This window comes from Choristoneura fumiferana, chromosome 30 (genome assembly GCF_025370935.1).
Source record: "Choristoneura fumiferana chromosome 30, NRCan_CFum_1, whole genome shotgun sequence".
NCBI lineage: Eukaryota > Metazoa > Arthropoda > Insecta > Lepidoptera > Tortricidae > Choristoneura > Choristoneura fumiferana.
Genome location: NC_133501.1, coordinates 4,803,527 through 4,830,632, shown reverse-complemented (window position 1 = coordinate 4,830,632; position 27,106 = coordinate 4,803,527). Strand labels below are relative to the sequence as shown.

Below are 27,106 nucleotides of genomic sequence, written 5' to 3'. Positions count from 1 at the left end.
GACAAATCGATCTAACCTGGTCTTATCTCTGAGAAAACACTTATTATCGAGTTTTAACCCGAGCAAAGCTCAGGTACTGTTTATGATACGGGAACTCATCCTACGATTAACGTATTTTTTTTTATTTTTTCAAAGAGTACATCCTTGGGCAATGTCATTAATTAAAGATAAATATATTTGTTATGGGTCAATCAACTTTTTTTACAGACACTAATCTGTCCGCGACATTTTTCAAACAATTGCAGATTTTTGTAATATAGGTTTGTTCTGTAATTTAATAGATGGTGTACATGAAATACTTCAACTAGCCAAGTAAGACCAAAATTAAACGTAATTGTTGGAAGTACGATTTTTTTAGCCAGAGGCAATTTTGGTAACGCAATGCCGGCCAAAGTGTCGGTAAATACCAAATATGGTAAATATACACTCAGTTTAAACTACGTATTATAAAAATACATCTTTGGTATCAATACAGACACCTTACAACCTAAATACTTATGTTTTCCCGGTAATTGTACTATGGTAGGAACTGTCAAAAGTCTCGAAGAAGAAATGCCATAATCATGAGCCACGGTTTATACCGAAACCAGTGTCGCCGAAAATGTCTATTTCAAGTATATAAATAAAATTGCATACAAAATGATGTCACCAGAACAGCAGAAGGATAATTGACAGACAGCTGTTTATAAATAAGTTTTTGCTAAAAATTATATTTTTAATACAAGCTTCTTTGCTGACTGTACTTTTTGTTGACTATACTTGCATCGTCACTCAAACTACATTTCCGTACTAAATTTCAAGTCGATGCCATTAAGTTCAAATTTGACAACGAAAGATCAAAACAAAGATCCTTACAGTCTCTGTTATAATATAACCCGTATTTTGATCAATCAACTTCTTAGTGTAGTTTGTTGCCATGGTAACATCTTTTATGAGGTAAAAGGGCCTTTCTTTTAAAAGTTGTACCCCTAATTTTTTTCTGGGATTTTGAAATAGTTACTTAGTTACATCTACTCAGAATCACGAGTACTATCGATTTTAATAGCTGAAAAAAAGTGTCCCAAAATTTTGTATTCCATTCCGTTACCTTTCCCATATACACTTATATGAGAGTAACGGAACGGAAAAAATATATGTAAATTTTGGGACACTTTTTTTTCACCTATTAAAATCGATAGTACTCCTGATTCTGAGTAGATGTAACACGAAAATTTAAAAATCCCAGAAAAAAGTTAGGGGTACAACTTTTAAAAGGGCCAAAAACACACTAAAAGTGCTCCTTTATGGCTCATCTCCTAAGCAAGCTAATAGTATAAATTGCAAACCTTTTTCAAAACAAGTGTATCACTGATGTCTCCTGGGACACGTGACAGAATAACACTAAATAGTTGATTGACCCCCAGAACTGAGAACATTATGGATGGCCTCTTATTAGTTATGTAGTCATTTGAGAGTCAGACTCGCGCTTGACCGGTTTTTAACCAAACACACAACTCTTAGTGACACTAAGGTCTTCTTTGCCTCTATGCTTCGCTCTATTCTCTATGTATTGTGAATAGCCTCCTCCTAAAATACCTAGTAATATAATTAAGCCAATCGTAGAGTTGGATTTGAATTTGGAAGCGCAGTCGTCCGGATTGTCGGTCTCTAGTGTGTATATCTGTAACAAAAAAAAAAGTTTATTTCTTTTTTTTCTGTCGAAGGTTTCTTCTTCTTCTCTTTTAAAATATGGCTTTTCTGTCCTAATTAATAGGACAATTTCGCCAGTGTCAAGGTAAACTCTTTGAGAGGGACGTTGTACGGTGATTGTAGTTTTTGCAACTTGATAGTAAAATTCCAGAAACCACGTGGAGACAACTTGCGCATTAAAAAATGTCAGACATGTCGAAGGTTTACAAGCGACCTGTCTGCGTTTAACGCATTCACTGCCACTTGACTTCCACAGGTGCCACCGACGCACATGTGCGTTCTAAATGCCTGAATAATTATGACAGCGGCACTGGGCGAAGTTCCCAAAACGCATATATGCGTCGGTGGCAGTGAATGCGTTAAAGCTGCGTTCCAACCAGAGATGTCCGAGAATGAGTTGCGGGGAATGTGTCTTTCATGAACCAATAGGAACGCTACATTTACCTCGCCTCGCTCCGCTCAGCTGTTTCCACTAGTACCTAAATGAAGCGTTTCTCAGTGGCGTGCCTAAGGTATCAGACTATGGCAAGCCAGCCGAGAGATATGTTTTAGTATTTTTTATAATTTAATTTACCTACATCCATCATCTCGCAACATATCATCATCATCATCATCAGCCTACAGCAGTCCACTGCTGGACATAGGTCTCTTCCATGGCACGCCAGAACACTGTCTCCAGCCCCTCACATCCATCCGCCGCCAGCGATCCTCTTAAGGTCAGGTCTTCGTGCCTCAGGACGCCCTACACTACATTTTCCTGTCCGTGGTCTCCATTAGAGGACTCGTCTGCTCCACCGTTCATCGGTCCTGCGACAGACGTGGCCAGCCCAACGCCATTTCAACGAACTAATTCTCTGAGCAACGTCGGTGGCTTTCGTTCTTTGTCGAATAATGTAATTTCGGATTTTATCCTTTAAACACAATCCTCGCAACACATCCTCGTGCATCTCTGATGGGAGCACAGCCTAAATACGAATATGAGTGCCCCCCGTGCTTATTTGCGACATATATACAAAGCGTTAACTAAGACCTTGAAATCTGAAGATAATATATTAAGACTCGACAGTTCAATCGATTAAAGGCTGACCAGAATTATAATGCGGAAAACCAATAGAACTAATTTATTGCACTGGTAACACTAAATTCAAATGCCATCTGTCTATTGCTGTCAAAGTTTAATGTTGTTAAGCGCGGTATTTTAAAGTGTTATTTTGTGTTTTTGTGCATTAAAATGCCGAAAATTATCCATAGCCTTGGAAAGAAAATAATCACAATGTATTTGTCATAGAAAAGTCTGAGGGATTAGAAAATATTCCTTTAAATAACATCACCGACACCACTGTCAATATGACTGGTAGGAATCGTATAGTATGTTGCAATATAAAACGTAGAAGTGCTGCCCTCGTGTCAGATTTTTTATAGTCCTGGTCAGTTTACACTATAATACTTTAAGGGGCTGTTTCACCATCCATTGATTAGTGTTAACTGAAGGTTAAATGTGATGCTGTCTCTGTTTGCTTTGTTCGAATAGACGGAGTTGGCATCACATTTAAACGTCAGTTAACACTAATCAATGGATGGTGAAACAGCCCCTAAAGCATATTTATTATCCTTTTTTCACTGTGCCCAGGGGGTCACTCAGGTTTTACAAAAGCAGAATTTTAGTATTTTTCGGCACTACCACTAACTTTTGGTGTATATTTGTACCCCATAAAATCATACTTTTAAGAAGTTACTCAGGAGAACTTACCATGACAAGAAGGTACACTAAAAACAAGATACATACATACATACATACATAAAATCACGCCTCTTCCCCAACGGGGTAGGCAGAGACGATCCACTTGCTACGATTCTGGCATACAACTCTCGCTTCCTCTACATTCATCAATCTTTTCATGCATGCACGTCGGTTTAGAGTACTCCTGACCCGACCTTTCTTCAGAATATCATGGGACAATTAACACCAAACTAAGGAAAGGTACTATAATACTTGAATGGCTAAACATCTCGTGTCATTACGGCTTGTTTTAGTCCCTTGTTGAACAATTTACTATTACCTGTTTTCCCGCATGTAGCGTGGCAGCCCCCACGGCCGCCGCGTACGGCCAGTGGAGCCCCGCGGCGGCGCCCGCGGCGAGCAGACAGCCCGCGTTGAGCGCCAGGGTCCCGTACAGAGCGGGTTTGGTGCGCTCGCCGAATGTCAACGCTGTGGACTTCATGCCTATACGGGCGTCATCGATTTTATCCTGAAAATATGAATAAGACTGGCTTATCGAATCAGGCGTTACTTTGCGGAGGTCCATATCAATGAACTAAAATAATTTCCTTTCACTTGCTTGGGGAGTTACAGTGACAAGTTAAAACGGTGGTTATGGTTCGTTAGTCTAACAACTGGTAGCATGGTGTACGGTTGTGTCACTCTGAAGATGAGCTCTGTTTGAGTTCGAAACGCGTCAGTGTAGTGTGGTGGTGGTGATAGATGGGTTTGTGTGATTTGTGTGTGTTCTTACAGTGTGGAGGTGGAGGAACTGCATGAACACGCATATTTTGCATAAGCTTAGCTATCGTAAGGTCGCAGGTGAGCAAGGAAATTATTTTAGTTCAGTGTTTTAAGGCACAATTACGCACAGTTGCATACAATATTTTATCTATATCCATATATTAAATCCTCTATCATGTGTTCCGCGAACCATTGAGAATGACCTGCATTAACTCTTACTAGGTAGGTATGTCTGCCCCACGAGCTGCGCCCGCGACGACCTGCTGCTGCACGTCTCATTACGAAATCTGAAATCATTACTGAAATCTCATTACGTTACAGAATTACGATACAGCCGTGTTCATAATAGAATCCAATGTCGTAATGCTGGTCATTACCTATGGTTTTTGAACGCATAATTGAGGATTTACTATATGGGTGGGGTGTTGATAAATCACCATTACGCACTGACTAACCTGGTGAGCATAGATAGTGTCATACATGACGGTCCACGCCAGGGCTCCGACATACAGCGGCAAACACACCGCGGGCTCTATCGCACCCCGCAGCGCGCTGTACCCCAACAGCGCGCCCCAGTTGAACGTCGCCCCCAGAAATATCTGCGGGTAGTTGGTGAATCGCTTCGCAAGCGGGTAGCTTATTACTAGAACTGGAACAAATAAATAATAATAATAAATATCATGGGACACTTGACACCAATGAGGGTTATCGCGTATGAATTCGCCACTAGAGGCGCTAGTGTAGCGTGAGGTCTCCGAAATGTCAAATATCATAGTTTTTGGGTGAGCTACGCGGGTTTATTTATAATTAGAATAATTTTGTGAATATTTTGCAATATTTGAAATTAATTATGACAAATATGTTTTCCGAACAAAACGGGACTACGCAACACTGCGGTTCCTCGATATTTTTATGGTACGGTTTTAAGTTGTATTAAATATGATTTTAATCTAAACTTTGTTTTCACGCCCGTAATAACAGATTTTGAAAGCCATACTTAAAAACCTCACGCAACAGTGCGCCATCTAGTGAGACAAAAAACGATAGCCCTCATTGACCTAGTCCCAAACTAAGCAAAGCTTGTACTATGGACACTAGGCAACGGATAAACATACTTATATAGATAGATACATACTTAAATACATATTAAACATCCAAGACCCGAGAACAAACATTCGTATTATTCATACAAATATCTGCCCCGGCCGGGATTCGAGCCCGGGACCTTAAGCTTCGTAGTCAGGTTCTCTAACCACTCGGCCATCCGGTCGTCAAATAAATATTCATCATGATCCCAGCCTATATATGTGCCACTGCTGCGTAGGCCTCCTCTCAGAACAAGAGGGCTTGGGCCGTAGTTCCCACGCGGGCCCAGTGCGGATTGGGAACTTCACACGCACCATTAAATTGCTTAAATAAATGTTATATGTCACAATTTTTTATGTTTTACTAGTTTAAATATAAGTTGTTCTGTCAATATTGTACAGTTATTGTTAAACTTAGAACCTAAAATTGCTAAAAGTGGCTCCGAAGCGGTAACGTGTCGTGTGCTCTGCCTACCCCATTTGGGAATACAGGCGTGATGTTTGTGTGTGTGTTTACTAGTTTTGCCCGCGTGGAATTCGGTTATCGCGCGCTGTTCCCTCGGGAACTGTGCATTTTTCCGGGATAAAAAGTAGCCTGTGTCACTCTCTGGCCCATAAACTATCTCTATGCCAAAAAATCACGTCGATCCGTCGCTCCGTTTCGACGTGAAAGACGGACCAACAGACAAACACACACTTTCGCATTTAAAATATTAGTATGGACAAATTAAACTTCACAATGCCTGTTATCGAATAGAGAAACAATTTTTAAGCTACCTTTACAAATAACAAAGTTATAAAGGTTTGAAACTCAAGATTAGACAGAGAGACATACTTGCATGTGACGTCACACGCAAGTAGCGCCATACTTGCTGCACAGAGAAAGAGACAGGTATATAGATTTTTCAAAAAATCATTATACCCAATTTTCAACCGATTTACGTTTTCTCTTCGCTAAGCACTGTCTGTATATCTACATGTTCATACTAATACCTATGTATAACAAATAAACAAACAGACTTACAAACTTTCGCATTTATAATATTAGCCGGACAGTGGGTGTATGTATGTAGGGTGACACTTTCCCAGCCCGGATAATACCGACATGGAAATACCGACCCTTTTTTTTCGTGTACACGCCCATAGAAGCTCATGTCAGTTTCTATGGGCGTGTACACGAAAAACAGGGCCGGTATTTCCATGTCGGTATTATCCGGGCCGGGAACGTGCCACCCTGTAGGTATGAATGAAAGAATGAATGAATGAAAGATTTATTAGAAACACACAATGCAACAACATTTTTACAGAAATTACTTAATATAATAGTAGGTAAGTATGTTAATGCCTATTACAGTGTTGACTGTGGTCTCTAAAAGGAGTCCACTCAGCATGTGTCGCCGCAGATAGTGCAACGACGCTGATTTTCAGTGAATCCATATTATTATGACAATCACAAAACATAAACGTAAAAAATAACTTGCAAGAGAGAAGTGAAACACAACAGAAAGAGCAGTGTCTAAATAGCAGTATTGAGTTGAGTTTTAGTTTTAATATAAATAAATAAATATGTGGCTCAAGTCCAAAGAATTATCAAGCATTTATTGCTACACAACGCCGCGCCGGCTAGTCAAAGGATGCTTGTTCGTTCAGCAAGTGGAGTTTCAATTCAAATCAGTTTAAAGCTGACCAGTGAATTCGCGTTTCTAATAGGTGGCGGGAGGTTATTCCAGCATCGCGTGGCAGCGTACCGGAAGCTGCCACGGAAACCAGCCGACCTGTGTCGCGGGCAGATGAGGCGCGGGGCTTGTCTTACGTGTTTACTAGAAAATGTAGGTACACTTACATATACTACTAGCGCCTAAGGCCACGCTATAGCAGTTCAATTGCAGCAGAATCCCTAGAGCGAGCGAGAGCTGAGCGACCAAGAACGCTACCGCCTGCTTACTGGACACAGCTCCTGATACCAGCGGCCTGTCTTTGGTCCGTTCTACCTGCAAAATACACACAGGGTAAAGCTTGAGTGTAGCACAGAGTAGTGTAGTTCCCACGCGGGCCCACTGCGGATTGGGAACTTAAACCATTAAAAGACCATGGGCAACTTTGTGTGGGAAGTGTACCAAAAACCAACAGAGCTGAGAATTATGTCATTAAATAGGTCTTTAAGTGTACTTCATTTCATTTTATGCGCACCGAGATCTTTTTTTTTTTTTTCATGAAACTGACCTTGATTGACCCCTATCTCACCTGATGATTGCATTGCAAAAGCTGAAATATTCAAGTTTTATTAAATGTTCTAAACTTGCTAATACTTAAATATTTAAATTTCATTAGGAAGTTAAATAAAATACAAATGATGTATTTATTACAGAAATGCTTTACCACGGGTAACAGATGTATTTTTGACAGGTGCAGTGATTCAATAACATAAAAATTATGTAGAAAATAATGTCAGATTTGTCAAGTACTTGAATATTTTTTTTACTTTATGTAAACTCTTTATTATACAAAATAAGTAAACAAACACAGATGACAAACAATGAAATATATTTACAAAGGCGAACTTATCCCTTTAATTAAGGGATCTCTACCAGTCAACCTTTGAGTGGAGCATTCAGTCAGTCCGTTTAGTCAGTTAGTTTAGGCTGCATATCGGGACTAAAGCTTCTTTTTATTCTTTAGGGATTAAAGTTTTTTTTTTTATTTACGTTGGAAACCCCTAAACAGCCAACACGGTGTTTGTGAATGGAGGATTTTTAGGCTTGGAAATAACCTCAAAATGACAACTGTGCAAAAATATTAACAAAAAAAAAAATGTGAAACGATTACACATTACAATTAAACAATAAAAAAAAAGAAAAAAACCGTGCAACCAATTTTTTTTGCTATTTGTATTTTGAACAGATGGCTTGTCCATTAGTCGAGCGTACGTTTTTAAAAAGTAATACTGTTATTTTGAACAAAACATTTTTTTTCCCTCGCGTTCATAGTGAAAAGTAGAGTATCAAACGCGAGACTAAACAACCATAATGCCACTCGAACTATAGCCAATAAATAGTTAAATTAAAATAAAATAAATATTTAAGGGGGCCCCCATACAACAATGACTTTTTTGGCGTTTTTTGCTAATATTGTATAATAGATAAAGGTACGGAACCCTTCGTGCGCGAGTCCGCCTCGCACTTGGCCGGTTTTGTTCGACTCCATGGCCACGTGGTGGTATCGCAAATACTAACCTGAGCGTCTATATCTCTATCCCACATATCATTAATGGTGCAGCCAGCGCCCCTCATCAAGCCAGCTCCTACGAGGAACAGGCCGGCCATCTTCAGGCTGGTCTCCAATGGGACCGTTCCTGGGACAGAGGCCAGCGCTATGGCCCAGGCTCCCGGCCAGTACAGGAGGTAGACGCCTGAAATGTGATGAAAATTCTATCAATCTTAACATGAAATTAAATTTTAAAAAATTGATGGGAACACAGTAATCAAATTACTCATCCCAGCCTATATAAGTCCTACTATCAGTACCCAGTGCAGATTGGGAACTTCACACACACCATTACTTCGCAGGTTATGCAGGTTTCCTCACAATGTTTTACAGGCATGCAAAATTAGAGGTTTAAAAAATCTATTAAATAATTAACAAACAATGTTCAGGGTGGCACAGGTTAGCATCGGTCAATATGGGCAAGTCTAAAACTATAAGACATTTAGTGACAAGAAAAACTGTTGTTTAAAATTACATGGCATGGCACAACATGTCGCCTGTGGGCCTAGAGTTGAGCAGTCATAGCTTAGTCGATGGTAGGCACACATCAATATAATTTTCATCACACTTGCTCGTAAACAGTGTCGAAACATGCAGGCTGCCTTGGTTGCAACCCCCCAAATAAAACCCTCGACCTTAACGTGCTTGTCATGTAACCCGTGGTCGGTAAATGAGTCAGGGCCCGTACTGATGATGCTGAGCGCGCTGCTGCAGGACCACATGCACACGCACGTTGCGGCGCATGCTGCGGGAGGGGGAGGGCGAGGGCGGCGCTGCCAAGAGCGCAGCCTAAGGTATCGCCAATATTTGGAACAATTATATTTTTTCTTTTAGATATATAAAATTATACTCGCAAATGTAATGAAAAACATTGTATGTCGCACGGGCGGTACTAGAATTACGAACATCGACTCATTAAAGCCTTCAGTCTTCGACTTCGGGCTTCTAATAGACTCTCGTTCGTAATTCCTTATTTACCGCCCTTGAGACACAATGTACTAATACAATACAATCTCTGACTTCATGAAATGCTAAACTTGTTATTGTAATGTAATTAAGTATGTATGTTAATCAGACACCTGATCTATTTTACTATACCATATACATAACCTAACCAAGAAATAGTTGGAAAACCCTTGACTTGGTCATTTCAAGTTCAATATCGCAAAAACATCTGTACCGATTTTGATAAAACCATTGCTAGAAAACTTGCTTTAAAATAAAATAAAAACATTCAAATGGGTCCACCCTTTTAAGAGCCACGGTGCCACAGACAGACACACAGACACACATAGCGGTCAATCTTATAACACCCCTCTTTTTGCGTTGGGAGTTAAAAAAAAAGTTGTTATTAATCAGTGAATGACAACAACATGGTATAGAAAAACAATTGACACCAATTTATCTGTTGTCCAATACCAAATAACACCCATAACATTTGTATCAAGTGTACTGTGATATTTATTTATTTATTTCCTAAGGAACAATGTGAGATTGAGGATATTTGCTAAAGTTAAGACAATAGAGGAAATAACAGCAAAAGGGGTAAAGCTGGCATTTGCTAAAATAAATTTGAGCCTATTATTTAATTTGCAATATTTGTATGTGCAGATCAAATTTTACAAAGTGAATTTGACCCACTTCCAATGGTCGGTTTTTTTTTTTTATTATTTATTTATTTGACAAAAACACTTAATACATAATTGTTAAAATTTTCCGTCAGACTCCAAACTAGGCTGAGCCTGTAACTTGGATTGACTTGAAAGTTGACATATCAATGTAAATCTGGTGACATCACAATTATTTAGTAGTGACATCCTGGTAGTCCAGCCAAAATCGTCTTCGAGGATGGAACTCCACAACAACTGTCAGTGTCATAATGTCCGATCCGATTGCAGATCTAAATCTAATTTCTTAGTATAATCTACCAGTAAATTGTGGAGAATTCTTATCTTCACTTAATAAAGTAGTTGGGTCGTTTACCTACGTCATAGTGTCGATGTCATTGCTTATTTTTTGTGTAATAAATTCATTACATTGTATTAAAATTAAACAATTACAGGAAACGATTTAAAAAGTATTTATCTCGAAATGCTTTTCAATTGTGATTGTGAAGATTGTGAAAAAAAAATCAGGTTTATAATTATTTTTTTGACTGGATGGCAAACGAGCAAGTGGGTCTCCTGATGGTAATAGATCACCACCGCCCATAAACATCTGCAACACCAGGGGTATTGCAGACGCATTGCCAGCCTAGAGGCCGAAGATGGGATACCTCAAGTGCCAGTAATTTCACCGGCTGTCTTACTCTCCACGCCGAAACACAACAGTGCAAGCACTGCTGCTTCACGGCAGGATTAGCGAGCAAGATGGTGGTAGCAATCCGGGCGGACCTTGCACAAGGACCTACCACCTGCAATTAATGGCATTAACATGAAATTTGGTACAAAAATGTAGTTTGGATGTGAATACAATACAAGTACAGTCAACATAAAGTACAGTCAGAAAGCTTGTTTTAAAAATTACACATTTAAAAAAAAATATTTATATCGTAATCAAGGTATACCTATAGGCTTATCCCATCTTGCCAGCTTTGCATATGGAACTATCTTCTCTCTTAATAGTTGCACTCTTGTTCTGTCTATTTCTAGTTTGTCTATGACTGGTGTAGTTTCTATCACAGCTTTCTGTCTATGGTCACTCTGCGTGGAGTGAACTCTTACATTGTATCTATTCTTAAAATATAAACCACACAGACATGATTTTTGTAGATTTTTGGTTGCAATTTGCACATTTACTATTTGTAGCAATGGTAGTCGCAATTTGCTGTAGTTATGAAGTGCCGCTTTCAACATTTTTGCAGTTTTTTTATTTCACAGCATTATGATCTGAAAAATTAAAACAAATTTACATTATTAAAATAATTATATCATATACAAATATAATTTGCCGGTAACAAAAGGTAATCTTTATTCTTTGAATAATGTGCTTCGATTCTAGACATTGTTATTTATACAAGGAAAAATAATTATACAATAACAGATGACATAATTCTAACCTATAATAAAAACAATACCAGGAACTAACCTTGGCAAAACAGTTATCTGCCGCGTAATTATCAAAGTATTTTTTTTTTATTTCTAGAAAAACGTATACAATAACAAGTTTACAGTATTATCAAGGCTAGCTACGTTTCAATGTCGATGTGATTCAACGAAATGCAATAATAACAATCAAATACTTAAGTATGTACAAAACACACACAACATTGATTTCTAGGTTGTTACGAATTAAATTATATTTTCATTTAATTAATAAATCACAGCAATATAAACTTATTATTATTTATGGGAACTCGTGGAAAATCGAATATACCGCGCGTGACAGCACCAACCACCTCCACTCACTACACGCACACAAACTAACTTCTACCACAGAATATACAATAGTATATAGTACTATGGTACTACACGGCTGGTTGTCTTCATAGAAAAAATACTCACATTGTCTCTGACGGTTCGATTATAGAAAATGACAGCTTCCACGTCCCCCGCGCCTCGTACCGCCTCATTCTTGTCACTTGTCAATGCCAACAACAACCAAACTCCAAACGTTCATTAGTATCTCTTATTAGGATTCGATTTGTAGCATTCGAACATGGCGGATGTAGACGATATCTAATTTTGGTATTTCTGCTTCTTTGGCTAGTTGAAGTGTAATTTTGATAGTGTTTTATGCGGCGATTTACAGAGAACAGTGATCACAAAATTCTATATCGTATCTGACATTTTTTAATGCGCAAGTTGTCTCCGCGTGGTTTCTCGAATTTTGCTATCAAGCTGCAAAAACTACAATCACCGTACAACGTGAATAAGAAGAATATATTTATCTTTAATTTAACTGACATTGGCCCAAGCCTTATGGCCGCCATTAAAGGGAATAAATAAATAAATATCGCTTATTAGTCAGTTAATGTTCATAACGGTTTCAAAGTTGATCGAGTGAAGTTTTGCGGTATTTAATTTCCGTAGCTTGTCATCTCAACGTTGGAAGGTGTAATAATAGCTTGCAATTATCTACAATAAGTGCTGTGTTGTGAGTTAAATGTGAGTAGTGATAGTAGGCGAAGGGACGTCCATTTGTATAGGTTTCCAAAATCTGAGACAGGATTCAATAAATGTTAGTGTATTCGAATTGCAAGAGATTTCGAACTACTTCTTCAAACTAACATTGAGATTAACTAGTGCAACATATCTAAAATACAAACTGAGACATGGATGCACAGAAAAACCAAAAAAAGAGAACAGCACTGGGAATCAAACCCAGGTCCTCAGCATTCCGTGCTGCGTGCCATACCCCTACACTACCACTGGACAAGAGTACAGCCACGAATTTCTCCTATGCACACATATCTCAGGTTGCTTATTTCTACTACGCTACTTAAGCAGCAACACCAGCAACATTACATATTTTACATTTTCCTTTCCTTTTCCTATTCAAACTGGGGGGCTACTATGAAATTCGAAGTTCGTATCGTACCGTCCCTCTCACTCTCGCATTAAATAATATTAGCGTCAGCGAGACGGCAATATACGAAGTTCGAATTTTTCTCTTCGTAGTATAAGGCCTGTCTGTTCCAAGATGTCAAACGTAGAAATGACCCCGATCTGAGAAAGATTAATATGCGTCCTGTGTCAGTGTTAACTGAAAAGTGAATCCAATATATTTTATAAAGTTGCTCGCGACTCACGCGAATGTGTGATTGTGGCATAACATTTACCTTAGCGATAAAAGTCATGCATATGATTTACTGTATATTTCTTACAACATGATAAAATACATGTCGATTTTGCCAGTATGATTCCTTAGACACTTTGCGGGTTAAGTAATAATAAGTGAGGGCTGTATATTTCTTACAACATGGTTAAAAATACAAAAGACATGGCTTCGACCTTTTGTTTACAGAAGATTCGGCAGTATGGGCTAAGATTCCTTAGACACTTTGCGGGTTAAGTGAGAGTGAGGGAGGGTTGAGTGAGGGCAAAAATTAAAAATAATCAAACGTCAAATAAAAAAAAAAACATGAGATTGCTCTGCTTCGTATCAATAAATAGTGAAAATAATTAACTCTGATTACATTTAATAAATAAATTAAGCGGCGGCAAAAAGAACGTTCTCTAATAACGTACAAAAATTCCAATCAAAAGTAAGAACTACTTAGAAGTTATTTAATTTTTAATACTGCTTATCTACTAAGACTACATTGTACGGTAGTCAAGTCAGCATATATTATATTCTAAGCACATCAGCACATTTATATAAAAAGTTGACCAATCGCGCTATAATAATGAGTCAGGTTACCCTACCCTATATAGTTCCTTCAGACCTCCAGGGTACAACAAGAAAAGTTGGCGCAGCGGCTGAAAGCGACCGAGATCAGAAGGGCTACTACGAATCCAATTAATCAAGCGATCGCAATCAAGTGACAGATTTTGTATGCGAAAACTGTCATTTGACTGCGATCGCGAGCGCCGAAACGTTAGGCTAGGCAGTATGGCCTCTAGCTCTAGTCTCAGTTCAGCACATAATTTTGTTGCTGTCAGTTTTGAGACCCTGGACCGATAGATTTCTGGTGCACACAAACTAAAGAAGTGCAAAAGCACCTGGTTAACACTACTGGAGACCAAAAGGCTGGCAATTATCTCTCTGCTGCTAACCTGTTGAGCATCATACCCATTATTTGTGATTTTATTTCTGTGTGTGTACAATACAATACAATACAATAACTCTTTATTGCACACCAAAACAGTAAGCAGTACAGAAAACACAGGTATATAGAGATTACGACAGCAACAATTATGTGGATGGTGTATGTTTAAAAATAAAATTGACCATAAGAATAATGAGGCTGACATGATCACCTGGAGTGTTCAAAGCCTCCAAAAAAAAAAAGAATAAAATAAACCTAATAACTTAGTAATTTTGATGAAGTTACTGGGTAGGGCTCTAGATGTTTTCAACCATTTCCTGTGTGTTCCGGAAATAAACTAATATTGTCTATCAACTGAAAAACCTAATCACCACCACCAAGTGCGGATTGTGTGGTGTGGTAGATGGTTGCAGCATTGCAATAGGGAATATTACTGCAATTTTCGGCTGTCAAATTGCAGCACTAGCACCGTAAACAGTTTTTTCGAGTCTCTTAAATGTCAATGTTTTGAAATATAGCTCTATTGTTACTCATAAATATGTTTCCTGGAAGAGATTGCTCTTAAGCGATAAGACCGCCTATTGCTTACCTTGTATTTTTTTTCTCTATGTATCTGTTTTCTGTATTGCTTACTATTTCTGGTGTACAATAAAGAGTCTTTGTATTGTATTGTTGTGATTTCTATAAATTCTATAGGTACTAACTCCTTTGGTCAAGATCAGTCATGGCGACAAAATATAAAGAGAACTGACGTTGTCATGGCGCTTTGTACTAGTGTCGCCCTCTGCGCAGAGCTTTGCGTAATATTCCCAATTAGTTTTAGTTCATGCACATAATTCAACCAATTAACATAATACATAGGAAGCAGCGGGGTCAAAAGCAGACTAATGATGTATCTTTGCAGGTGGTAGCACCTTGTGCAAGGTTCACCCGGATTGCTAGCACCGTCTTGCTCGTTAATCCTGCCATGAAGCAGCAGTGCTTGCGTGTGTTTTGGCATGGAGAGTAAGACAGCTGGTAAAATTACTGGCCCTTGAGGTATCCCATCTTAGGCCTCTAGGTTGGCAACGCATCTGCAATACCCCTGGTGTTACAGATGTTTATGGGTAGTGGTGATCTCTTACCATGAGGAGACCCACTTACTCGTTTGCCATCCAGTCGAATAAAAATAAAAAATGTGGGGGTACCGCATTTTCCAATACACTACAGATATTTTCTTTTTATTACTTTTTTTTTCATATCTACAGAATTCACCCTGTATTTTCTTCAAATGCAAGATAACAACAAATCCTTCAATATACAATTGTTCCTTTTCAGGTAAACATGAATGCAGCTAAGAAGTTTGCAAAGAAAGTTAAGAAAAAGAAATCAACAATTAATATGATCAAATGTAACTTCTGCTCCAAGGTATGATATTTTTGCTGTTTTGTTTATCAGTTATAATAATTATTGAGAGCTTGCTCTAGCGATAAACCTAAGTATCTATGTAAGGTACCATCAGCCAATTAAGTGGTCTATCAATTTTTAAACAAGTTCCTATCCAATGAACATGTCGCTAAAGTCAAACTTTCAAGTTGACAGACACGTCTATTGGCATTATTGTTTTATGACATGCAAACGATTATCAACTTTAGGGTGGTAGACCACATATTTGGCTGATGGTACCTTCCCTCATCCCACTAATGGTATAAAAGCGAAAATTTGTAAGTCTGTTTTTTACCTCATCATTTTACTGCTGAACCGGTTTAGATGGAATTCACTGTACTAAGCCCCAGGGAAAGACAAGGGTTAGTTTTTATCCAGGAAAATTGCATAGGTTCCACGGGATAGCGATGATTGAATCTTAGGAAGATGAAGTAGCGGGTAACAGTGTATAATATAATATTCGAGATATGCCCAAATGTTTCATGGTTGGAATCCGAGGTTCCTTGTCAAGAAGAGCTTGGAAAACCACCTGAACTGGTTTGTTAACACGTTCAGGACTTCTTTTAAGGGCTCCGCTGTTTCATGTTGTCTAACAGCCTTAATCATAAAAAAACCTTGATTGAGGTTTGATCGGTCTGTTACTTAGCAGACTGATTAAGCTTGTTAGGGTTGTCAAGAAGTATGATTCATAAACCGCTTACTAGCAGTTTGCTAGTTGTTGAGCTGCTGATAGACGGATTAGACACGTTATGTTGGCCACCTTGACAAATCAAAGACAAAAACGGCCTCATCGATAATTTAAAAAAAAATTGACAGCAGTGACAGCAAATTAGCAGGAATAATAAATAAAAAGTGAGATATTCGTTTTCCCGCCATTTCCGATACGCATGTTTATGTTGTAGTACCTAAGTTCAAAAAGCCGTAATTATGATAATCATCCTAATTTTTTTTTTCATATTTATTGTCAGTAAGTAGCAGTAATAAAAACCTAATTAAGAGGATTTTTAAATACAAATTCCTGAAATTAATTTTTCCTGGATTTTTTTTCAATCTTTGCGTAACCCTTCCTTCACTAAAAATATCTTCGGTTCGGTATGGTTTTTTGCTCTTGTCAAAGTCAGCTGTTCAAACTTGTGGCGGCCATTTTGTGACTTAGCAGGGAGTTAAAGGAGGGTCTACGGTGCTCTAACTTTAGCAGAGCCTTGATCGATTGATTAATTAGCGCTAACAGACGTTTATGAATCATGTTTTTTAGCATCGGGCCTTCAAGAAGCTTTCAAGGAGGCTCTAACTTTTTATGAATAAGGCTGTAAGTGTCTACGCTAACTCACGCGGTTCGCATAGAGCGGGTGGACATGGCCACCTGTTGAATAATAGTATGGTATGAGTAGCGCTAACTGCGCGCGTCGCGTGCACAGGATTTTTAAGGGCCCTAAGGACCTGAGAGCCTACGCTACCTGGCGCGAGTGCACTGCTTGGCGCAGCCTGCGGGCGGGTGCAGATACAATCCTATGCACGCGACGCGCGCAATAAGGGCTATCGTTTTTTGTCTTACTAGATGGCGCCACTGTTGCGTGAGGTTTTTAAGTGTGGCTTTCAAAGTCTGTTATTACGGGTGTGAAAACAAAGTTTAGATTAAAATCATATTTAATACACATTAAACCGTACCATAAAAATATCGAACAACCACAGTCTTGCGTAGTCCCGTTTTGTTCGGAAAAAAAGGGCAGGACAAAAGTTTTCGAAAGAAAAAACTGTCTCAAAACACAGACATTCATTGGCCCTTATTGCATAATTGCCATAATTAATTTCAGGTAATGCAAAATATTCACAAAATTAAACTAATTATAAATAAACCCGCGTAGCTCACCCAAAAACTATGAGATTTGACATTTCGGAGACCTCACGCTACACTAGCGCCTCTAGTGGCGAATTCATACGCGATAGCCCTCATTAGCGCTGCTCATACTATTATCCAGCAGGCGGCCACCCGCTCCGTGCGAGCGTCAGCTAGCGCTGTCCCTCAGAAGCCGATTATATGCGTGTTATTTTCAATTGATTCAATGAATTCTACCACAGATATTCAATGACAGAGCCGCCCTTACCGGTCACCTGAAGGTCCATTCTACCGACCTCCTGTACGAGTGCAACCTCTGTGACTATGCTGGCAAGACACAGAAGTACCTGAGTAGACATATCAAAGTGAAACATGGCGGGAACAAGGAGTTTGAATGCGATGTCTGTGGGAAGACGTTCCATTTTGGATGCAAATTGAAGGTTCATATGAGGGTGCATACTGGTACGTAATTGGATCTAAAGAGTGGTTTGCTATGTTTTGATTCGTCATAATTTTTTTTGAAAAGTTAAACAATGTATAACCAATAATAAGTTTTGTTAATACCAGTTTTGCTTGAACTTGCTTTGAACTAAAAACAATTTGTGTTTCGCTCACCCGCTACCTTACCAGAGCTACATCTACGCAAGAAATGTGTGCTCATGTAGCTCCTCCGCCTCCACACTGTGTTTCAAACTCAACCAGAATTTATCATTAGAGCAACAAAAGCATACACCATCTATGCTACCAGATGTTAGACTACGTGTGTGTGTGTACGTACATGTGTGGTGTTGCTTTGAGGATGAACTTTGGTCGAGTTCGAAACGCGTCATCGTAGTTTAGTGGAAGTAACCAACCGTCGCCGTCACATTCCGTTCCTATGACGGTTAGTGGGTAGACCTTTCTAGTTCATTGATATGGACCTCCGCAAAGTAACGCCTGATTCAATAAATTACTTATTGCCGACAAAAGACTGCCCCTGGAGAGGTAATATAAACTTTAAAATAATTTGTTTCAGGCGAAAAACCATATAAATGTGGCGTCTGCGGCAAATCATTCAACGCGTCGTATTCTCTAAATACCCACAAACTAATACATACTGGTAAGTAGCAATACAATACAATACAAGGACTCTTTATTGAGCACCATATTATGAGCGTTTATACCTGCTGAGCTGGCAACGTCGCATTTTCGTTAGTTTTTTCTCGATTATTCCATAAAAATTGAATGAAAATTGAAAAGGTGGTCTAATTTTTTTTTATTATTATTATTTTTTATACGACTGGATGGAAAACAAGAAAGTGGGTCTCCTGATGGTAAGAGATCACCACCGCCCATAAACATCTGCAACACCAGGGGTCTTGCAGACGCGTTTCCAACCTAGAGGCCTAAGATGGGATACCTCACGTGCCAGTAATTTCACCTTCTGTCTTACTCTCCACCGAAACACAAACAGTGCAGCACTGCTGAGCTTCACGGCAGGATTAGCGAGCAAGATGGTGGTAGCAATCCGGGCGGACCTTGCACAAGGTCCTACCACCTGCAATCTATCTAATAGAACTGTTCTTAATGTATAAGTTAATGTGTCTACTCCAATAATTATGCGTGATAGACTTTTATTTTCTTTAAAAATCGTTAATAAACATTTGTTCATTTTTAAAGAATATAAAAGACCACATTTTGAATTTTCATTAAATTATGGAATAATCGAGAAAAACTAACAAAAATGCGACGTTGCCAGCTCAGCATGTATAAACGCTCTTAAACAGTACAAAAAACAGGTACCATCAGCCAAATAAGTGGTCTATCAATTTTTAAACAAGTTCCTATCAAATTAATATATCGCTAAAGTAGAACTTTCAAGTTGACAGACACGTCTTTTGGCATTATTGTTTTGTGACATGCAAACGATTATCAACTTTAGGGTGGTAGACCACATATTTGGCTGATGGTACATAAAGACAATTTTCTAAGGTAGACAAGCAATAGAAAGTCGTAAGTATCGCTTCAGTGATCTCTCCCAGGCAACCTTAACGATTAGAAATTGGAAAAAGTTTTGCAAATTATATTGTATCAATAACATGAAAGGATTTGTGAGGGTATCAAACTAGATTGGAACTTCGGACTAGGATTCAGGACCTATAAAAATATTAGATAAAAAAGAAACATTTTATAAATTATAATATATTGACCCTGGGAAGATATTCTGTACGCAATGCGTCCGGGAAGCAGTCCGCCGGCTGGACGCATTGGCCTCCATTCTCCACAAAACTAAAAAAAAAAAAACGCTAATTTTAGCTAGCTGCTGTAGCTTAAAAGTTTTCTAACATATTTTTATTTTATTTTATATTCATGTTATTTTTTGGTTTTATGGCCTAGCTTTCATTTGATAACCATATTATTATTGTTATAATAAAAAAAATCCAACTCAACTTCATTTTTTGCGGAAGCCATTTTGAAGTATTATATACCTTATAGGCTATAACCTAGGGCTTATTTTATATACTCTATATAAAAGCCGTTGGTTTCTAATGCTTTGACCTATGACCTCTCAAGCAAAGGATCGTGGGTTCCAACCCGGGCGGCACCTCTAAGTTTTTCGAAATTCACGCGCGAAATTATATTTGAAATAGCTTTACGGTGAAAGAAAAGATCGCGAGGCCTGCACAAACACAAGCTCTCTCATTATGAGAGGGCCTGTGCCCAGCAGTAGGACGTATGTATATGGGTCAATCAAATTTTTACTGTAGCTGCTTGCTGGGTCATTTATTAAAAGTACGATTTTATGGGGTACAAACTACAAACCCACTAAAAGTTTGGAGTTGTGACAGTTTTAAGTCAATTCCTTCGTGGCCCATCTCATAAGCATGCTAGTAGTATACATTACAAACATTTTACTAAGCAAGTGTATCACTGGTGTCTCCTGGGTCACGGGACAGGATAACAACACTAAAAAGTTAATTGACCCAGAAATGTTATTCGTTTTCCAATTAATCCCTCATCGGTAAACAGTAAATGAAGCTGATTCATTCTCGTAGCGGCTTAATTAGCGGGGCCTGGAAAAGGTTTAAAGAAACTAAACCATCTGTCAAAATATTCCGGAATAATTTGATACTTTGTATTTACATCAAGACAATTTTAAAATTTATACCGCCGTCAGTTCCTCAGTTAATTTGTATTTCCCGTGCGCGTGTCGGTTAAGTATTTTCGTGAATATGAATATGCCTTCGTGGCTCATTGCCTAATCGTGCTAATAGTATAAATTGCAAACATTTCTCTAACAAAGTGTATCACTGATGTCTCCTGACTTACGGGGCAGAATAACAACACTAAAAAGTAGATTGACCCATAAAGGCTGCAGGGCTACTACGAAACTCGAAGTTTGTATCTTACCGTCCCTCTCGCTCTCGTATTAAATAGTATAAGTGTCAGAGGGACCGCACGACACGAACTCCGAGTTTCTAGTTTTGTAGTAGCCCTGCTGGTGTTAACCTACCCAGGTAAGCAGTAGCAGCCAGGGACGAATAGCGTCAGACAGTGGCGTGATCTGAGAGTGATGCTGGAGGCGTGAGACCTCAACTTATGCTTTAGAAGCGCCCTCTTTAGGAAGTGTAGTAGCTTTTTCACATCGCCAACGCCGTGGCGTAGGTTTATGTTCTTCCCTAGAAGTTTCTCTAGGATTAGCTGAAAGAGAGAGATTTTAGTTAGATTAAATAAATAAATATACACTTAATTGACCTAGTCCCAAACCAAGCAAAGCTTGTACTATGGATACTAAGCAACGGATAAACATACTTATATAGATAAATACATCCTTAAATACATATTAAACATCCAAGACCCGAGTGCAAACATTCGTATTATTCATCCATCTTTGTCATTTGTTTATTTGATTGACAAAGGAAAAAATAAATTTCCAATATTTAATGATAATCTATAGTCCATTCAGGATAACATTTAGATTCTAGAAGGTCACAGAAGAAGGGGTTCTAAACATTTTTGTGAAGTCGTATTAATGATGATGATGAATAAAAGAAGTAATAAGATGCAGTCATAATTTTGTTTACTTTGTAAGTAGATTAATACGTAACGTAATTACAAAATAACACAATAGTAATACGTAATTTGCTTCATTAATATTAATTCGATTTATATTATACATAATTGAATAACTGTGTTTCGTGGACTCATCTGCTCTCATTCCCTGTTTAAAAATATTCTACTCGTAGTTTCTGCTATCAAGTTTAAGCTCTGTTCAATTCCAAACTGCAGTGCTTTAGTTGTGAAAAGTTAACTATTAAATTAAATATTTAAATATTATTTAAGGTCAAACTGGCGATTAAAAACTATAAATAATGTACAGAACATTTCTTGAGTTCGAGTTAACAACATTATAAACGTTTCGTTTCTTGCAGAATGGTCTTTACTTTTGCCTCTTTAGGTATTTTATAATAATAATAAGAAAACTAGCAAAGTTAATCTCACTAATATTAATTATAATTGCGAAAGTTTGTAAGTCTGTATGTTTGTTGCTTACCTACCACTTCACGTCTTAACCGCTGACCCGATTTAGGTGAAATTTGGTATACAATCGGTATATATATTCGGTATGACTGTTGTCTCCTGGGTCACGGGACGGAATAACAACACTAAAAGTTGATTGACCCAAAAACACTAATCCATTTCTCAATTAATCCCTCATCGGTAAATAGTAAATGAAGCTGATTCATTTTCTAGTAACGTATCTTAATTAGCGGGGCCTGGAAAAGGTTTAAAGAAACTAAACCATCTGTCAAAATATTCCGAAATAATTTGATACTCTGTATTTACATAAAGACAAAGAACTTTAGAATGAATACCGCCGTCAGTTCCTCAGTAAATTTGTACTTCCCGTGCGCGTGTCGGTTAAGTATTTTCGTGAAGATGCTCACGAACTCGTCTTCGTAACTCCTTCTGCATCTTCTTAACTTCATGTAGTATGACTTCAGTTTCTTTTTGACAAACAGCCTGTAATTAGATTTGATGAGTAACTTCCGGTTTTGTGCTACGAAAGGCTGCTGGTGGAAGCTGGATGCGTGTAGCCGAGGACAGGGCGCAAGGGCGCTCATTAAGGGAGGCCTGTGTCCAGCAGTGGGCTGCTATAGGCTGATGATGATGACGACTAAATGTCCCCTTGTTCTTGTGAAATGTGTGTTCATGCAGTTCCTCCACTTCCATACTGTAAGGACACACACACACAAATCCCATCTATCACCACCACCACACAACGCTGACGCGTTTCGAACTCAACCAGAGCTCATCTTCAGAGCATCACAACCGTTCACCATGATACCAGATGTTAGACACCTACACCCGATGTTGTGTTGGATGGACTGATTTAGAGTTTTATCTTACGTATTATAAAATTACCTGCAATTTGACTTATTAAATTTGGCCAGTTCCTCCTGCACCTCGTTGACAGCTACATTGTTTTCAAGAACCTTCTCGCAGATGATGTAAAGGTTGGTAGTGTTTTCAGCGCGCACAGATGGCGCTGTTCCTTCATTTGAGTGAATAACGTTCTTTACTTTGTCGTTGTTCAAATCTTCGATCGTCTGGGACTCTGGTGTTAACAGGTTATTCACGTCTTTAAGTTTTAACCTGGAAAGGTGGAAAGTGTTTGTTGTTCAAAAGAAAAAAACATTTCAGGGAGGGATAAGTCCGTTTTTGTACTCGGCACTTTTTTTGTCGGGTGTGTTCGAATACTTATAACTCGAGAACGGGTGGATCGATTTTCATGGTTTTTGATTTGTTGTATTTGTCTCTGTATGTGTACAATACATAGATGCTGTTAATAAAAGGTGCCGGCTCAGCATGTCGCACAGTGGCCTTGTTTTCTAACGGCTTAGGAATTATAATCGTTTTCACCGCTTCTTTCTTTCACACGGTATAAGACGAGAGTAGAAAGAGATGGCGAATGCGATCGCAGCCGCCTAAAACCTAAACGTAGCAAAGTCACCCTTGTTCACCTTACATAACTATCTTACATAACCAGCACTGCGCTCACATAACCAGCTACGCTCGACGACTTAGTAACCTAATATTCCAGAAACTAAATCGACAGTAAAAGTGAGCAATTACATTACCGAAATCTCTATAAAATAGGAAATATTTGAACCCTAGTGCTGGTTACGTAAGATGGTTATGTACAGGAAACAAGGTCAAATTCCACCGAAAACGTTTGTGACGTTTACGAAACCTCTGAAATAAATAAACCAGTGTTTTTTTATGTAATATTCATCATCATCATCCCAGCCTCTATACGACCCACTGCTGGGCACAGGCCTCTCAGAATGAGAGGGCTAGGGCCGTAGTTCCCACGCGGGCCCAGTGCGGATTGGGAACTTCGCACACACCATTGAATTGCTTCGCAGGTTGTGCAGGTTTCCTCACGATATTCTTTTTACTTCACCGTAAAGCTCGTGGTAAATTTCAAATGTAATTCCGCACATGAATTTCGAAAAACTCAGAGGTGCGAGCCAGGGTTTGAACCCACGATACTCTGCTTCAGAGGCGATAGGTCAAACCACTGGGCCACCACGGCTTCACTAGGCCACCACGGCTTCCCACTAGCCACCACGGCTCATCTTCATCATCAGCCCCTATCAACCGGTCATCACGTCTCACCCGAATGACGCGCCGCAACATATTTAAATACAGAGTTTCGGCCAAACCAAAGTTCGATCAATTATTGACTGAAATCCAAACTGTCCCTATACTCAGTTTAATAATCGAACTTCGTAGTTTGCCGTCCTGCTGACGCTTATACTATTTAATACGAGAGTGAGAGGGACGGTACGATACGAACTTGGAATTTCGTAGGTCGGTCACTAATTACCTCTCAACGGCGTATACGACGTTGTTGCAGTTAACAGGGCACGAGTAGCCGCGGAAGTCCCATTTTGCGTGCGAGTCTTCGCAGTATACTCTACCTTCTGACAAACAAAAAATAGTAGATTGATAACCAAGGGTGGAAAGTGACCCATTTCACCCGAGATATTTCTGGCGCTCGAACGAAGTGAGAGCGCCAATAGTTCGAGGGGAATTGGGTAATTTCATTTCGACTGTGAGGAAAGTGAAATACCACAAAAAAAATGAGAATAATAATAAATTGAATTTACTTATATCCAACCTCCAACGGTACACCTTTTCGACTGGCCACTTGCCACGGCCGACTATAAAAAAAGGTCGAGTTGGTCACGACCAAGGAGCTTATATACAAAACTGGAGGTTGAACGCCGAACGAAGATGTTTTACCTTTATTACTTATTTATATATTCCATCTCTTTCTTAACCTAATAAAAGAAAGAGATGGAATATGTTCGTGACGTAATAAAGATCAAATTTCTTGTTTCAAACGGATGTTCGGCGTTCAACCTCCTCCTCCTTGGTCACGACGTGCATCTAGATGGCCATGCCGAAACGTGAAAAAAAGTGTCATTGACGTAACTCAATTATGTTCAACTCCGTGGCTAATCGAAATTTAAAAAAAATATATACTTTCCACCCTAGTGATGAAAACGCAATTTTCCACCCGGCTATCTACCCATGAAAATTAAACTTTCCGAACAGGAGAGATCAAAATGAAATTTCAATATGCTGTAGCCTAGTTCCCTGTACGTAACCATCTTACATAACCAGCCAGTCATCATCATCATCATCATCCCAGCCTATATACGTCCCTCTGCTGGGCACAGGCCTCCTCTCAGAACAAGAGGCTTGGCCATAGTTCCCACGCGGGCCCAGTGCGGATTGGGAACTTCACACGCACCATTGAATGCTTCGCAGGTTTGTGCAGGTTTCCTCACGATGTTTTCCTTCACCGCATAGCTCGTGGTAAATTTCAAACCAGCCAGTGCTGGGGCCAAATTATTTTCTAACTTAAATAGCTCTTGTTGTGGTCCCTCGTAGTTGTACAGTCGAGTTCATAAACTTATGAGCAAAAGTTTGATCAAAAATATCTGAACACGCTTCTACGCCGTTCACAATACAGTCGTGTTCAGATATTTTTGATCAAAAATTTGCTCACTAGTTTATGAACTCGACTGTACCTAATTTTCTGGAACCGAAATTGTCAGTAAAAGAAGTGATCTGATCAATTAATTTAGGTACATTGCCGAATTCTCTTTGAAATAAGAAATATTTGGCAACTGCCAGTGCTGGTTGTGTAAGATGATTACGTACGGGGAACAAAGGTATACTGTATAACTTAAACTAAAGGTATGCTAGGTAGGTAGGCAGGTGGTAGGACCTTGTGCAAGGTCCACCCGGATTGCTACCACCATCTTGCTCGCTAATGCAGCTTGCACTGTTGTGTTTCGGCGTGGAGAGTAAGACAGCCGGTGAAATTACTGGCACTTGAGGTATCCCATCTTAGGCCTCGAGGTTGGGAACGCATCTATCTGCAATACCCCTGGTGTTGCAGATGTTTATGGGCGGTGGTGATCTCTTACCATCAGGAGACCCACTTGCTCGTTTTCCATCCAGTCAAACTAAAACTAATTTAAAACTTAGTTCCCAATTATTGATAATTAACAGACATAACTAACTCACTTGCCTACGAAATTGTGATTAAAAGAAGCTGCCAGAAAAAAAAACAACATTATATTGTAAAACCAAAACCATTCTAAATTGTGGCGACTTAACAGTCGTTTAATCGCTCAATTAACTTTAACTACTGATTTGTGATTGCTTACTTAATTTAGATGTTTAGATGTATGTATGACTAGCTTTTGCCCGCGGCTCCGCCCGCGTGGTATTCGGTTATCGCGCGCTGTTCCCTCGGGAAACCTGCATTTTTCCGGGATCAAAAGTAGCCTATGTCACTCTCGGGCCCATAAACTATCTCTATGCCGAAAATCACGTCGATCCGTCGCTCCGTTTCGACGTGAAAGACTGACAAACATACAAACACACACTTTCGCATTTATAATATTAGTATATGGATTACAGTTCATTAGAGATTCAGAGGTTTTAAATGTTGCTTATTTGACATGAAATTTTGACATTGTACAGTCAGCAACGAAGATATGAATACAGCCAAAGTGCCAAAAATATGTATACAGGACGTTATTGCCTGAACATTAAGGTCGTGTATACATATTCTCTTCTCTTAGTTTAAATGGTGACAATGTAGAGAAAATAATGACAATTCTCTGTTACTACAGACAAGATGAAGAAAATATAATAAATTAGTACAGATAATATAGATTTCGATTCTGTTATTTTGAATGAAGGTTAGTCTATCGTCAGTTACACTGTTTAACATTTCCGTTTCGGTTTTGTTTAATTTTAACAAACACACATGTCTATTTTTTTTTGGTAGCCTATAGTGTAGTGTCCCACTGCAGGACAGAGGCCTCCCCCATTACAGGTCTAATTTAATTACCTAAAACATATCGTGCTAACTGACAATTAAACATCGACAGTCGATAGAACACGATGGTCAATCCCTCATGACATTTGATTTTTGCTATGAAAATTCCGCTCCTTGGTCATGCATGAACCAATAGAAAAGCTCCATTTACCTCGCCTCGCACAGCACATCTCTGGTGGAA

The 27,106-nt window shown here is 38.9% G+C and overlaps 3 protein-coding genes across 5 annotated transcripts in view; 1 reads left to right on the top strand and 2 right to left on the bottom strand.

Moving 5' to 3' along the window:
- Positions 1-421: 421 nt before the first annotated feature.
- On the bottom strand, positions 422-11,943 carry Coq2 (ubiquinone biosynthesis protein COQ2, mitochondrial). 3 transcript variants are annotated; one of them, XM_074110101.1, is made up of 7 exons: positions 11,600-11,943; positions 11,108-11,429; positions 8,511-8,686; positions 7,121-7,268; positions 4,648-4,841; positions 3,750-3,938; positions 422-1,660 (listed from the first exon to the last, which is right to left on the bottom strand). In XM_074110101.1, exons 2-7 carry the CDS (start codon positions 11,394-11,396, stop codon positions 1,478-1,480), a joined length of 1,179 nt encoding a protein of 392 aa, XP_073966202.1. In that variant the 5' UTR covers positions 11,397-11,429; positions 11,600-11,943; the 3' UTR covers positions 422-1,477. The 3 variants fall into 3 exon arrangements, with proteins under 3 accessions (XP_073966202.1, XP_073966201.1, XP_073966203.1); XM_074110100.1 differs by having other exon boundaries at positions 11,629-11,943; XM_074110102.1 differs by having other exon boundaries at positions 11,917-11,940.
- A 1,559-nt stretch (positions 11,944-13,502) lies between these two features.
- The window catches only part of LOC141444482 (uncharacterized), a 30,939-nt gene continuing 17,335 nt past the window's right edge, over positions 13,503-27,106 (top strand). The window contains exons 1-4 of the mRNA XM_074110033.1: positions 13,503-13,747; positions 15,569-15,658; positions 17,756-17,975; positions 18,529-18,612. Of these exons, the coding sequence (XP_073966134.1) occupies positions 15,575-15,658; positions 17,756-17,975; positions 18,529-18,612 (388 nt within the window). The 5' untranslated portion in view covers positions 13,503-13,747; positions 15,569-15,574. The remainder of the gene's footprint in view (positions 13,748-15,568; positions 15,659-17,755; positions 17,976-18,528; positions 18,613-27,106) is intronic.
- LOC141444422 (uncharacterized) lies at positions 19,688-26,239 on the bottom strand. Its single transcript, XM_074109973.1, has 6 exons — positions 26,107-26,239; positions 24,388-24,484; positions 22,920-23,150; positions 22,370-22,517; positions 21,007-21,194; positions 19,688-19,781 (listed from the first exon to the last, which is right to left on the bottom strand). Exons 1-6 carry the CDS (start codon positions 26,150-26,152, stop codon positions 19,688-19,690), a joined length of 804 nt encoding a protein of 267 aa, XP_073966074.1. The 5' UTR covers positions 26,153-26,239.

Coding starts and splice junctions, on each gene's coding strand:
- Coq2 (XM_074110101.1), bottom strand. CDS start 11,396: ATGTTGAAAGCGGCACTTCATAACTACAGCAAATTGCGACTACCATTG. Junction 4,842..7,120: donor CTTAGGCGCTAGTAGTATAT/GTAAGTGTACCT, acceptor TATTTGTTCCAG/TTCTAGTAATAAGCTACCCG. Junction 3,939..4,647: donor ACACTATCTATGCTCACCAG/GTTAGTCAGTGC, acceptor TCATATTTTCAG/GATAAAATCGATGACGCCCG.
- LOC141444422 (XM_074109973.1), bottom strand. CDS start 26,152: ATGTTGTTTTTTTTTCTGGCAGCTTCTTTTAATCACAATTTCGTAG. Junction 23,151..24,387: donor GTCGTATACGCCGTTGAGAG/GTAATTAGTGAC, acceptor CCACCTTTCCAG/GTTAAAACTTAAAGACGTGA. Junction 21,195..22,369: donor TTACTGAGGAACTGACGGCG/GTATTCATTCTA, acceptor TCTCTCTTTCAG/CTAATCCTAGAGAAACTTCT.